This window comes from Periplaneta americana, chromosome 9 (genome assembly GCF_040183065.1).
Source record: "Periplaneta americana isolate PAMFEO1 chromosome 9, P.americana_PAMFEO1_priV1, whole genome shotgun sequence".
Taxonomy (NCBI): Eukaryota; Metazoa; Arthropoda; class Insecta; order Blattodea; family Blattidae; genus Periplaneta; species Periplaneta americana.
In genome coordinates, this window is record NC_091125.1 from 9,081,342 (window position 1) to 9,096,028 (window position 14,687).

The window sequence follows — 14,687 nt, forward strand, 5'->3', positions numbered from 1 at the left end:
CAAGCATGTTAAATTCGGTGAAATCTATTGCGAGTGTCGTGAGATTCAAAACATTTTGTTTCCTTTATCAATGGTTTCATGGCCAGTGTGAAGCAAACTTTCCACTTTTTAAATGCCTTAAATTTCGCAGTGAATGTATGTATAAATTATAAAAAGTAAGAGTAAAATGCGAAACTTTACAGTGAGTTAGGCATTTTTAGGCGAATATTAACAAATTAGGCTCTAATAACCGTTTTAGGGCATTTTAGGGCACTATAAAACTCTTTGAATACCTTTCAATTTCCATGAAACACAAATATTAATAATTATTTTTACTTTTCTCCTAAAGAAACAAAATAGGCATTTGCCCTAGAATCCGATGTCTGGTAGTAATATAAAGTGAATGAATAATACACGTAGATTAACTTAAAATATTCTGTAAAGTATATGTAGACTTGCCAGACGTTCCAATTTATAAGAGATTTCCCGTATTCGAGTAAGAAAAATCTTGTCCCTTACAACTATCATATGGGACATAAAAGTCGTATATTTCATCTTCTGAGGTTTTAAAACATTCCTGGCTCAAGTGTCTATGTAGATTATTTTCAATTATAAATACGAAATGGAACAATAAAAGCGGTAAAAAATGTTCGAGTGCCACAAAGAGGGTGATTTTGTTATTTGAGGCAATTTCTTAGACGAAAAGAAAATAGGTAAATAAATTTACACAACTAGGTGATAATTCTTTTTTATTATACATACATACAATCAAAAATGCTCTAAGCCTATATAAAATACAGGCTTTTCCTACGAAATAAGTGAATTTTAACTCAATAGTAGGCTTATAAATAAATCTATTGAATTAAATCGAATATACTTTATTTTAAGCCAGTGTTACAGAACCCTCTCTGGCTTTCAAGAGGAAACAAGACATTCTTCAGTTTTCACTCCTATGGTTGCTCAAAAGTAAAAATTGAAAAAGGTAAGTGTACCGTGAGACATCCTGAAAATATGGCAAATTTAAGTATATGACTCTACAAGACTGGATTAAATGAGATAAATGGTTAAGGGAATGAATGATCCACCACTGTGGGATAACGGTTAGCAAGCCAGACTATGAAACAAACAAGCTCTAGGCTGCAGCAGCACTTAGTAAATGATTTCAAACAGATGTAATCAATCTGAGGAGGCTGCAGAATATCAACAGGGAGAATCTGCCAAACCTGGATGTTGTAGCTGAGTTGATAAAATGGCACCAAGAAGTGAATCACGTACTTACAGGACTAAGGACTTCAATAATCATCCCACAATAAAGAGATCAGTACAATAAGCCTAAGGCTCCAGTGCAAGCCTTTGGGCCCGTCTCAGAAAAGATAAGAAACAAAAATGGAATGAATTCAAAATATATTTAGCAGAGTAAAAACTTTCAAAATATTGTGGGAAATAAGACACAATATTAATGGTATAAACAAAAGATCAGGAAATGATGGAAATATCTGCCGAGTTAGAACAGGTAAAAATATCTGCACCATGAGATATAGAAGAAAAAGATTATCTTTCTCATGTCTTTGGAATTACCAAATGTCTTCATAGTAAAAACTCACGGGGCTATAATCCGAGTAAATATTCAGTTTTTCTGGACAATGAATATCAGGCCGTGTCTCAAAGCTACATTTTCAGCTGAAGTGAACTAGATTGTTAACTAAATAGCCGGATGTGATGTCAGAAGTCATGATCCAAAGCTACATAGTGCATAGCAATCAAGTCCGTAGTAGCTAGTCAACGAAAATGCTTGCTTGATTGATGACTTGTTCACTAAACAAACATGGATACCTCATCAGCAAATGGGGTTATGAAATCTGAAAATGCTTTGGAAGTGAACTAATGTAAATATAATGTAAAATAACACGTTAACTTTGAACACTGACATTGTTAGTACCTTCTGTACGTTTTAAACATTACTGTAATATATTAAGCCCTTATCTTTTCCATATAACGGTGATATAACTCGTAATGAAACTGCATTAGGACACTGCCTTCTTAATTTAGTGCTGCACTGTGATGTCATATTTTTTAGAAAAATAATCTATGAAGAAGGTCATGTTTCAAGCATACATTTCCAAAGCTCCCTAGTGTGTAGTTTACAAGTCACCTAGTTGCTAGTCACTAGTGTGTAGTATGGACTAGAGCTTTGAGACACGGCCTCACATCACAGTTATAACTGCTAAAACACTATAGTCGCGACGCTGTTATTTCCGGCGTGACTCCGCCTCTTTGCTTACGTCTTAGGAAGTGAAGGCTCTATAAAGTCTAGGTCGGTAGTATCGTTCGCCATTTTTGTTCTTTCGTTGTCGAGCTACCATACGAGGAATCTATTTGCCACACCGTTAAACATTATCATGTTGTAGCTCCTATGATAATAAATCAAATGCACTGTAATTCAGCAAATAATTGAGCGGCAAATAACGTCTTCGTGTGTTTTCTGCGAACGCCAACGAAAGAGCCAAAATGGCGGGCGATTATATTAAGTATTCATCGAGCCTTAAGAAATGAATAACGTCTTGATAAGCGACTCATAAGACGCACACGTTTAAATGTAACCGACCTGCAACGTGATTGGCTGCCGGAAATTAGAGTGACGGGACTATAATTATGAGCGTACTGATATTACTAAAGGCTATACTACTCACCACAAAGCACTCTTAGTGAAGTTCTTCAAAGGAACTGTATGTGATACACACAAAGGAATCATGCATAATAATCAATGAAGTCCACTCACCTCAGCTTCAGATTTTAAAGTGCATGGAATTAGCTCCGGAGTTTCCTCAAGCTTTATCTCCGATATGGGACCATCAGTGGAGTCCATGCACTCTACCTTTATCCAAGCCAAATGCAGATTCATGGGATTATCTCTCTATAAAACACACAGACAAAATAAATTACTTATTCTCGGTATGTGGTCTAAGCTCTGGATCTGCATGCCAGTCCTTGACTACTACGCAGAGTCTCAGCGATTGTTGAGATAATGTACATTGGCCATTCAGCGGTGTGACCCCTACACTACTACTGCTGCTGTTTGTCTCCACAAACGTTTGACTTCAGCGGATTAAAACTGAAGTACTACATATTAAATAACAGAATTTGGTACTCAGCTTCCTTACAATAGCTACAGGAAGTGTCGCCCATTTTCTCTTTATTTACTGGAACTATGTAGTGCTTTTATTAGTAATTTTGTTGTTCAACATGCAGATACTTTAGAAATTAATCCTGTTTTTCAACGTCTTTCGAGGACTACATTCCAAGGCATGAAGTTTTCTTTCAGTAAGCACGCTGGTTTTCCTGATTATTCACAGAAGCTACAAATCAAGTAAATTTAATATTGTGTTGCTACATGAAACTTGACTGTCAGGAAATTTAGACCTATGTCTAAACTTTCGCCTTGTTTCTTCACATGATCGATTATTCATTATGTACGTTTTGAACACGTATAACAAATAAACGTGTTCACCCAGTGAATATGTAACCATTGCACAACACAACAGAATAGACAAAAATAAACTGAACTGCATCACAGTCATCTCACAACTGGCTTGTGTGTGCTTATTGAAACCAAGCCACACATGTATCTACCTGCCAGCATAAGAGAGCTGCTTGCAGTGGCAATGGCATATGCAATGATTTGCTTGCCACATAATGTGCCACAATGTTCGCTGAGACTCTCTGTACTTGCAGCACAAGAGAAATAACTACTATTACTATTCTTATTCAAATTTTACATTTTCATATGATCATCAATATTCTCATATTTCATTTCAGCAGTATCTTTGAAGTTCTGGTCTAAGAATGATTAGTAGTCTCAACAACAAACTGTCAAACATTTAATTTGTTCTGAAATCATAATGTAAAACATGCAACATGTGCTATAATATTAAAAAATGTATATCCTGTCTTCCATTGGATAAGAAATTTGGGACATATATGGCAGTGATTTCCTGTACACTTATGTATGGCAGCAAAGAGAAAATAATAGGGATGGGACAATATTGCTTTTTGTCGATTCTCGATACCGATACCAAAATTTTGGCACTGATACCCAATACTCAGTTGTTAAAAATATTTTTGTAAATTTTTCTTCAGATGATACACAATGTACTGCATGCTGTTGAATGGTTAGACACAAATTACAAGTATTGTAACTAGTTCTACGAATCTACAGTATTCTTCTTTTATATTTACAGTATTCCTTATATAGTTATTTATAACTTAAGCTGTTTTGACAAGTTGACAGCTATAAGCTGTTTCTGTTATTCAGTATTCACTAACTGAACCGACTGGCAATAGGAAAAGGATAGAGGCAACACATGCATTGTAATGGGCAGAGAACAGGTATATTTCTGTTTGGTAGTCACTAATTGAGGGAACTGTAAGTAACAGGTACAATGATTTTTGCCTTTTGGAGAGAGGATCTTAACATAATCACTACGTGCTGAAATTCTTGGATTTAGGATTGAGTATTATTTGAAATGCAGAAATTGAGAGTATCGAAAAGTTATCGAGGACTTATCCTGATGTATTAGACATGCTTCAATAATATTGAGTATTGTAGGTATTGAGGTATCACAAGTATCAAGGTCCCATCTCTAAAAAATAAGCAATTAAAATACGTTCCAATTTACCTCTGACATAAGTTTCTTCAGCTCTATATCTGAATCATTACTCTCCTGCATAGAGAATGGATCAATTTCATGTTCCGTCTTCATAACATCCATCATTATTGAAAGGATAATCTGAAATTTACATTGCACATTATGACTGATGAAATAAGTATTCTTAATAATGTTGTTGTTCAGTCAACTGTCTAAAGACAGGTTGGAACCTCATGACACCAATAAGCCATCACTCATGAGGGAACTAAGTCAGGAGATAATGGGGTAGGGTGGCCAGTTCCTTTCCCACTATATGCAATATGAAGGGTGTTGGGGAGGGGAGAACAAGGAATGTCCATTTTTAGAGATTTTATTTTATATATATATATATATATATATATATATATATATATAGATGGCAACTGGGACTACACAGCTGTCCAATCATAAATTATTTAAAAGTGGAAGTGTCCCTGTAAGATAATGTTAAACATTTGGTAAATTGGTTAAAAACCATGAATGTCCAGGTATTAAAATTTCTTTTTCCCGATAATTATGTTTTGTGATATTTCTTGTTTTCTCCCAACATCCTTCATATACAATGAATAGTAGCTAATAAAAGGAAGAGTTGAGAATACAGCAACATTACACTTTTAAGCCTGTAATGCATTTAAATGCCAAAATATAAGGTAAATTCTTTTAACTATGCTTATTTACTTAACAGTCTTTGAACTGTATGCATTATTTGTCCACATTTGTTCGTTCTGACAGAGTTTTTACAGACTCCATTTACTCTGACTCCTTGCTGCCCTGGACCAGTACACTCCTGCGATTTTCTTGAAGACATCTGCCTGTTTAGTTGCTGGTCTGCCTCGATGTCTCCTACTGATGCGAAGTCCCACATAGTAAATATCTGTGCCCATCTGCTACTCTGAATATATATTTTTTACATCCTATCCTACACAGAACCTGCTGGGTAATATATTAGTTTCTTTGCCTTTATTTCAATGATTAATATGCCATGCCAGAACTTATTGGGGGGTTATGAAGAACAGATTTATTTATTATGCTTTCAGCAAGAGTATGTATACTTAACAGAACTAGTCAATGATTTAGTATAGTTCACTTGAAATCAGGTCAGTCATATTGGACTCCTATAGAGCTCAATTAGGTATTTATTAGAAACGCATTGGCCTTTGGTTGCGAAGATGACGAATTCATGACCTTTTTATGTTATGTGTTATTATTTTCATGCATTTTTGTCCCATTTTAATGTTTAAGTTATATGAAATTGGTAACTTGTTAAGAATAATGGTCACCTGGCACAGTATAGGTGGCATATCATACTGTAGGCTATATCCAGACTCATCATTTTGAGATATATTAGATGAAATTGCTAATCAGTTTCCTTTACTGTATTGTTTCATATTTGATGAATAAATTTTCAGTAGTGAGCACATGCCTATTTATTAGAGTCTACTAGAGTAACTTCATTGTGAAACCATATCCTACTAGAGTGGAACGCAGCCGGGAAGGCGGTTTCGAACTTTCGCCAGCGCAGAGAGAGACAGAACTATGAGATGCGGAGATGCCAAGTTACTTACTCGTAACAGCACGAAGCGCGACACCAAAAGCTGTGTTAAATTGCGAAACTAAAGTACTTTTTGCAGTTGTATGTAGGCTATCTTTATATTAAAATTGAGAATCCGTAAACATGTTCATTTCATAATGCAACCAAGAAAAAAATAAATTAATTTAACAATAGACACAGAATCAAAACAAAAACCATGGAATAATAAATACAAAATTAAAAACTATAATAAATTAATAAGTAGACAATTACCTGAACATTAATCGGAAATATCTCTGAGATCGTTTTCCGTATCATCGTCGTCTGCATTATCGTCTTCACTTTCTTCGTCACTATCTTCAAGATTGATGATGAAGGGCTCCATTATATCATCCCTACGAATCTCTCGTGCATAATCTTTCTCTTGCAATTTTTCCGCATGCCGTACACAGTTTTCCCAAGCCTCAATTGATATGGTTTCAACAGCCTCATGTGTCAATGTCTCGACGTCGGCGATTTTAAAAGTATTGTTTTTCTCGGCAACATACGATTTCATTTGTGCCCAAATGAATTCAATAGGATTGTAATGGCAGTGGTAGGGGGAGAGGCGAACCACTTGATGGCCATGTTGTTTGGCAATGCTGTCTATTTCATATGATACTGTCTTCGACTTGAATAGTTTTACCAACATGAGGAGTTCTTCTCTTTTCTGGGAAGATGTGTGAGGAATATTGTGCCTCAAAAGCCAAGACATTATATCTGCTTTGCGGGTATTGGTGGATGAAGCTCGGTCTAGTTGAACTGAATGAATACTGGCGTTGTCCATTACTATTGTAGAATTGGGTGGAATATTAGGCAATAATTTCTCCACAAACCATTTCTTAAAGAGTGAATAGTCCATATCTTTATGGTAATCTGAATTTGATGTCTTGGATTTTGAGCGGAATATAAATTTGCACTGCGGGATGAAGCCAGTAGCAGATGAACCAACATGCAACACAATGAGGCGGCCACCCTTACCAATTGGTACCCGTAGTCCTCCAGAACCATCACTCATTTGCCAACAGGCACTCCTGCTATGATTCTGATTTATCCAGGTCTCGTCTAAGTAGATTATCAAAGACTTCCCGGCTTCTCTTATCTTATGAATTATTCTTAAGAAGGCTATTCTAGCTGTAACAATGTCAATCCTTTCCAAAAGAAATTTCCTCCCGTCATTGCATTTTTTAAAAAAGAAGCCCATTTGTTTCAAAATCCGCAGTATCGAATCCCTACTGCCATTAAATCCCACTGCTTCTTTCATTTTTCGAACAAATTTTAATGCAGTAGGATATTCACCATTCTTATACACGTCAAATATTGTTGTACGCAGTACATGTTTATCGAAGTTATCCACGTCCGTGACTGGTTTTTTTCTCTTAGGATTTTTCCCTGGCGATTTGAACACTGCATTATTTTTATTTCCGTAGCTTGTTATTCTTTGCACTGTTCGTAAACCGATACCACATGCTTCTGCTGTCTTCTTTTGAGGTGTGGCAACGTCGCGTTCCTTACATTCACCACATCTCGCCGTCTGCTGCTTGATGCTTACGAAGTACAAATACACTTTAAACACTATTTCTCTCGCCTGCCGATGTAATACTTGCCGTTTTTCTCTTCCTGGATCCATGTTTCTATAGTACACACACAAATAATAACCTAAATTTGTTTATCGTAATACTTTCAATAAAACTCTTAAAACATCCACTCGTGAACCGCACACTCAGTCGTCTGTTACTGAAATGATTCTATTGGCTCAACGGAAAACACGTCATACCACAAAGCGCGCGAATGCTATCGCGCAACCGTCTTCACGCCGCCTTCCCAGCTGCGTTCCACTCTAATACCTAATATCCTAATGATTCTGACCTGACCTCTTCTGTAGGTCGACTTTTCAGAAAACTACACCTGCGTTTCTTAAGATGAGATACACAGTTTTCATTGTGTTCAGGCGCAGATCAGTCTATTTATAGCTTCTCTTTGGCAATCTGGAAAGCAACATTCCATCATTCTAGCCTCTGACCACCTTTCGCATACTAAGGACAGCATCTATATGGACTTTATTCGGGAAGGAATTCCACCAGAAGTGAAAATTTTTATTTATTTTATTGGGTTATTTTACGATGCTTTATCAACATATAGGTTATTTAGCATCTGAATGAAATGAAGGTGATAATGCCGGTGAAATGAGTCCGGGATCCAGCACCGAAAGTTACCCAGCATTTGCTCGTGCCAGAAGTGAAAGAGATGAGCATTTGGTCAGATGGGCCAAGCTCACAATTCAAAAACAGATACACAGCAGCCGGTCTTATAATTCTTGAGGAGAAGTATGGGAAGAAAATAGTGTGAAATTACTTCGCAACATCTCATGGTAAAGATCCTGTAGATGGAACAGGGGGAGCTGTGAAGAGGCAGGTGAAGAATTCCGTGTTACAAAGAGAACATGCGGTCTTTAGTGCGTCAGAGTTCGTCATGGCAGCCAAAAAAGTATTATCAGTGAATGTGACAGAGGCTTCTGTAAATGATATTGAGGTATGCAACCAAGGCATAAATTTAGAATATTATTTAAAAATGCGCCTACCATAAATTGCATATCTAAGGTTCATGCAATGAGGGTAAACAAGAACGAAGTTAAAACATTCATTTTGTCACAATGTCTCAAATCTGCGGAAAGTGTCACATATGAAAAGCCTCCAAGTTCCAAAAGAAAAAGAGATCCACAAATGGGGCATTTGTGTTAGTGGCGCTAGAAGGAAAAAAATAACTGAAAAAGTTCCGACATTTATTAGTGTGTGAGAGTGCAGTAGATGAAGGAATGTGAAAGTCACATTTTTTAAAGAGGTAGGAGAAGTGGTACTCTCTTTAGGGTAGGTGAAACTGACAGGTCATTTGTGAAATTCAAACAAATTCTGTATTAGCTGCCTGTGCCACAGTTAGAGATGAATGATAATAGAATAGTGTTATGTAATTACCTGTAAATATACTGAAAAATTAAAGTGGATTGCACTATTAGTCAATTAAAATAATGGCTAACTAAGAAGTTCATTATTCACATTAATTTGATATTTATGGGACTAGGAAATGAAGACATAAGTGAATAATAAATAATTAATCAATGAATGAAAGTGTTTCTTTTTTTCTATTTGCCTTCATTGTTTAAACAAAATTAATTTAATATCTAAGTACTGTTAATAATGAGATTTTTCTTGCATGTGTATTATTATTTTGTTTTTATGTATGGTAAGTTATGTTTTACTTAAAAACATATTTTTTTAATACTATTCACACCTTTTTCTCTAAGATGCTAATGGATCACTTTCATTGTACTGGTACCTATTTATTAATAACATAATTCTCCGTAACTGTTGTGATGCAAGTTACATTTACGTATTTTAGCCCTAAAATATGTGAGAGAAAAGGTGACTATGTAGCATGAGTGACCCAATAAAAAATTTTAATCTTAGAATTGTAATGTGTTAGAAGTATGATTATATAAACATAATAATCTTGAAACACTAATGGCTTCAATAAAATCTTCTAAGAAGATGTAGCCTACAAGAGCAGGAATTTGAGTTCTAACCTCTCTCTGTAAAGTATAATGTCCATTTTATGTAGCATGAGGTACCATTGTAAATGATACACTTTTCTGTTTCAGCAAAATCTAATGATTGAGAAAATATCTTACATATCAAAAGAAACAAAGTGCTTGGGAGATTAACACATACCGCTCATTCACTTTTTAATTGTTTCAGTTTGATTACCAGATTTAATACAAATGACAGATTACTGTCAAAATGCAGCATGAGTCATCATGGAATGACCTTGTTTTTGTTTTTTTTTTTTTTTGCATGTACCTAACTTAATTAAATATATGGTCACTCAATTTGTAAAATCGTTGTGTCATGAGAATAAAGATATGTGACAAAACATGTCAAATAGACAATTAGCCTATGTGAAACTGGAAATTTAAAAAAATATGACAAAATTGTCCGATTGCAAGTCTTGTCAGGATAGGTTTTATCTCAGATCACATCTATCAGATTGCTCAACCATATGGGCTTTGACGGCAACAACTTTGATCAATTACACTATGCTGCCATCTAGCCAATGCATAAGAAGTTACGTTATAACTCTCATTTGAATTGCATGGAGCAACTGTACTTCCATCACAGTCTACTATATACGGTCGCGAAGCTCAATATGTAGTAAAAATGCAAACATGGGTAGTTGCCCACCACTAGGATCGCTACTATCGCCTCATCATCACAGATCTCTCCTAGCAGATGACAAAATATGTTACACTTTCGTTGTCGTGTTCTTTTGGAAAAATTAACACCTTCTTTCCATTATTGAAATATTAAATGGATAAAGTCCATTTATTATTTTAATGAAGTATATTAAATTCCACCATAAACTTGAAGATACCTGCAAGAAATAGGTTAATATTATTTTTGTTTGTGCAAAACGAACTGAAATTTACTATAATCGCTTCACTCATTCAAGATTATAACGATAATGAACTATGAAACCAACAAATATTAATTCGCATTTCCCTTTACAACAATAATATAATAACAATAATAATGGAAATATGAATTAATGGGAGTAACTTACGTGTACCGGTACTTGTAATGTAGGCTTACGTAGTTAACGAAGTGGGTTGAGGTTAAGCAATAATAATCACACCAGAATTGGAAATAAAACGTGATCAATAAATTTTATTGTAACAGACTTACTTTTTCTACGTCTCTAGTAAAGTAACAAATAAAAATAACAAAAAAATTAACAGCTATAATTAAAAACATATCCTTTGAAAAAAAAATAGGCCTAAGTTGTCTGAAAATGTACAATTATTCAAGGAATCAGCTGATACAGACGTAGAATTAGTGCAAAGCTTTTGTTTCTCAGCTGCAGGTAATAACAGAACAGGTTTATTTAAAACATCAAATAAAGTTGGAACTGCATTCCAGATTAATTTATTTTTGTTTTCATTCATAAATTGTGTGTTTTCGAAATGAAGAGAGCAAAACTTTATATTATTATAAAGATATGCTTCATTCTTTGTCATTAGATCTTCCCTCCTGTTGTTTACAAACCACTTTTTGCATCTATAAGTAAAATAAGAAATAGATGTTAGGATTTTTCTTCACGAGCATCAATGCGAAATACGCAACGACCTAGCACTCGATGGAAATACGACTCAGTCCACTCTAAATCCAAAGTCGACCGTGAACAGTTTATTGTTTCTAGTTGCTAACCGCTTGGAGCGCTTTATCGCGAATTTGCAAAAAAATCACCTCAACTTCGCGACTGTATATAGTAGACTGTGCTTCCATCCAATGGTCGTTTCCAATCGACGGTGGCGATCCTGTTGGTTGTTCTCTTTTACATGTTACCGATTTTAACAAGGGGATGGGCAATCTGTTTTATGTGATCAGGGGTTTTATGAAGCAGAAAAGTGAAAAGTTGTCAGTTGTTCCTGTGCCAGGAAGTATAGTCTAGAAAACAAAAAATTGTCAAATTCTGTAAATTCTGAATCATTTACCTGTCAACTGATGAATTGAAACCAAACAGAGCAGACCACTTAACATAAAATCATGCACCGGTAATGCCATTAGATGCATCTAGGATGCCGTGATCATGATTTCCTCCCAATTTTCTTTGTTTCGAGTCCGACTCTTTTTGTTGCCGGTACGGCATTAATTTCGTTGAACATTATCCAACGTATTTATCATAATTTCTAGGTAACTGCCTATGGCCAACTTCTTGATATCTGTATCCGTCTCAATTTTGAAATTGCAATATTCCATTGAATGAACCATCACCAGTCCAGCACCTCTATCTCTATCTCTCTCTCTCTCCGTCTCCCAATGTGTGCTTTGTGTTATCTGTGTTTGCGTCGTTGGCGTTGCTCGTTAATATTATCGAGTCTCAAAATTTGCTCAGTACGCACACGATGCAGCTTTATTCTCAGTAGATGCAGCGCCAATGGGAACCCTTAGAAACCTAATCTCCTCTCCAAACTTAAGACGACCTATGTCCGAGTGGAGAGGGCAGCTTATTTTGCTGTAAATGTTTATATTAATGCAGGTGGCCGTGCATTAATAGCTCTAGACTTTACTAGTCAAACTGTCGGGAGCCCTTCCGTACAAGGGCAGTGGCATTTCCTCTAAGGTTAGTGCCCAGTTTAGGTGTGAGTGTATTCGAAAAAATATCCTATAAACATGCGTCCTGTTATCAATATTTTCTAGCCCCTAATTTTCGAATAATACACACACACACACACACACACCTAAACTGGGCTCTTAGAGAAAATGCCACTGCCCCTGTACCCAAACTATCTAGCATTTCAAATGCGATGTTGTCACAACTCTCTTGTACTGTCCAATACAGATTTCTCAGAGGTCGATATTGCAGTCAATGTGCAGTAATGTGTTGATGTAATGCCTTATAGGCGTGAGAGAGAGAACTCGTAGGTATACTAAAAAAAAATGTACTTAACTCATTACAGTGGCTGGGCTAATTCAAAGTCAGAATCAGATTTAGCTTGAGGGAGGACAAAAACGTGACCACTGACTAACAGCTAACAGGCACGCACTGTATGATTTATTATAGTTTGGGTCAGCCATGAGTCTGGAGAGAAGTGGGAGTGAGGGCGGCTAACAGGGTGCGAATTAAGGTATCTGATGAGGGAGGGATAGAATCTAGATAAAGAATACCGTACATAAAATAATTATTATTATCTTCATTCGATACGACTCCAAGGGCGCCCACAGGGAGTAGCCAGTGGTAGCAATTGCTACCAATGAAATTTTAATTTTTACGCGTTTTTTTTTCTCTACGTACTCGATACATGTGTTCTCAAACTCTCCATAAACAATTCAACAAAAGCGGGTGCTTTAAACTATGAATGCGTGCACAAGGTAATTTAGATTTCAGAACTGGCTATTTTTCATGTTCAATTTTCTCTCTCCTCATCCATCCATTTCCTCTGATTTTCTAACCATCTTGCTACCACTGAGATTGAATCATGCAGGTGCCCTTGTACGACTCAACACTTGGTCACAATGAATTGCTTGTCTTGCATCTTGATCATAGTAATAATAATTATATCCATGAGAAGGCTTAAGATAAGATGTGTAATTCCTAAGTTATTGATTGTTGCCAGTTTGCCGGTAATGATAATATATCAATATTATTTTCTTTGCTTACTATATAAAGTATACTCGTATTAAAAAAATTATATTTTGTGAGGGAGTATAGAAGTTATCTCTGGCAGGGATGTTAATATGAATTTATGAGAGGGGGATAACTTTCCAACAGGGGGGGGAGGAATCCCCTCACCCCCCCCCCCTGTTAATTCGCACCCTGCCGGCTAAACTTGGTGAGAACTATACAAGCTGATATTGATAAATTTATAGTATGGTCCAAACTTTGGACGATAAAGTTAAATATACGGAAAAAACAGAAACTATCTGTTTTACAAAGTGTTTTGTTAGGCGAATATAACCACTTCGTATTAACAATGCATTGCTCTATAAATATCTCCCTATAAAATATCTCAGAGCGACTATGGATAAACCCTATTTTCTATAGCACAAATACATACTGGTAAACCAAGTCAAATCATCATCATCATCATCATCATCATCATCATCATCATCATCATCAACAATTGGAGCTACAGACCCTTCCGAGTCTTGGCCTTCCTCAAAAGTCACCTTCATACTTCTCTTTCTCCAGCCTCGTACATCTAATATTTCTCTGGTATCAATTTGAATGGTACCTTCCCATCGTGCCTTCAGTCTTCCCACAGATCTTATATTATGGAATTTCCCATTCAAGATCTTTGCGGTATTCTTTCATTATTCATCCTTACTATGTGACCTGTCCATCTCAATCTTTTAATTTTAATATCGTCCACTATATTTAAATCTTTATATAGGACATTGGAGAAATATTGGTAACTTTTTTAACTAAACTTTTTACAAAAATTGAAACTGGAGATGATATTCCAGAAGATTGGAATATATCATATATTACCCCTATTTTTAAGAAAGGTGATAAAAAACTGTGCTCCAACTATAGAGGTATAAGTGTTTTAGCTTCAACAGCAAGGATTTTTAGTAAAATCATAAATTTTAAACTCAAAGAGACACTAGGCCGATTAAGAGAGGAACAAAGTGGATTTCGATGTGGAAGGTCATGTATTGATATATTCTGTATTAGGCAATTACAAGAGAAGATCCTATTAAAAAATGGAGAACTACATATGACTTTCATTGATTTAGAAAAGGGATATGATAGTGTTCCTCGACAATTATTGTGGACGGCAATGAGAAATATGAATATACATGATAAATGGATCAATATTGTTAGGAAAATGTATAGTAATACAAAAGCCAAAATAAAAATACAGAACAAATTGACAGAAAAAATCAGATTGAATAAAG

The 14,687-nt window shown here is 35.6% G+C and overlaps 1 protein-coding gene across 4 annotated transcripts in view; it reads right to left on the reverse strand.

Annotated features, from left to right (window-relative positions):
- LOC138705766 (zinc finger protein 354C) overlaps positions 1-14,687 on the reverse strand; it is an 82,249-nt gene that overhangs the window by 20,305 nt on the left and 47,257 nt on the right. For all 4 annotated transcript variants that reach the window (XM_069834394.1, XM_069834396.1, XM_069834395.1 and 1 more), the window contains 2 exons: positions 4,656-4,766; positions 2,759-2,893 (listed from right to left, as the gene is read on the reverse strand). In XM_069834394.1, the coding sequence (XP_069690495.1) occupies positions 2,759-2,893; positions 4,656-4,766 (246 nt within the window). The remainder of the gene's footprint in view (positions 1-2,758; positions 2,894-4,655; positions 4,767-14,687) is intronic.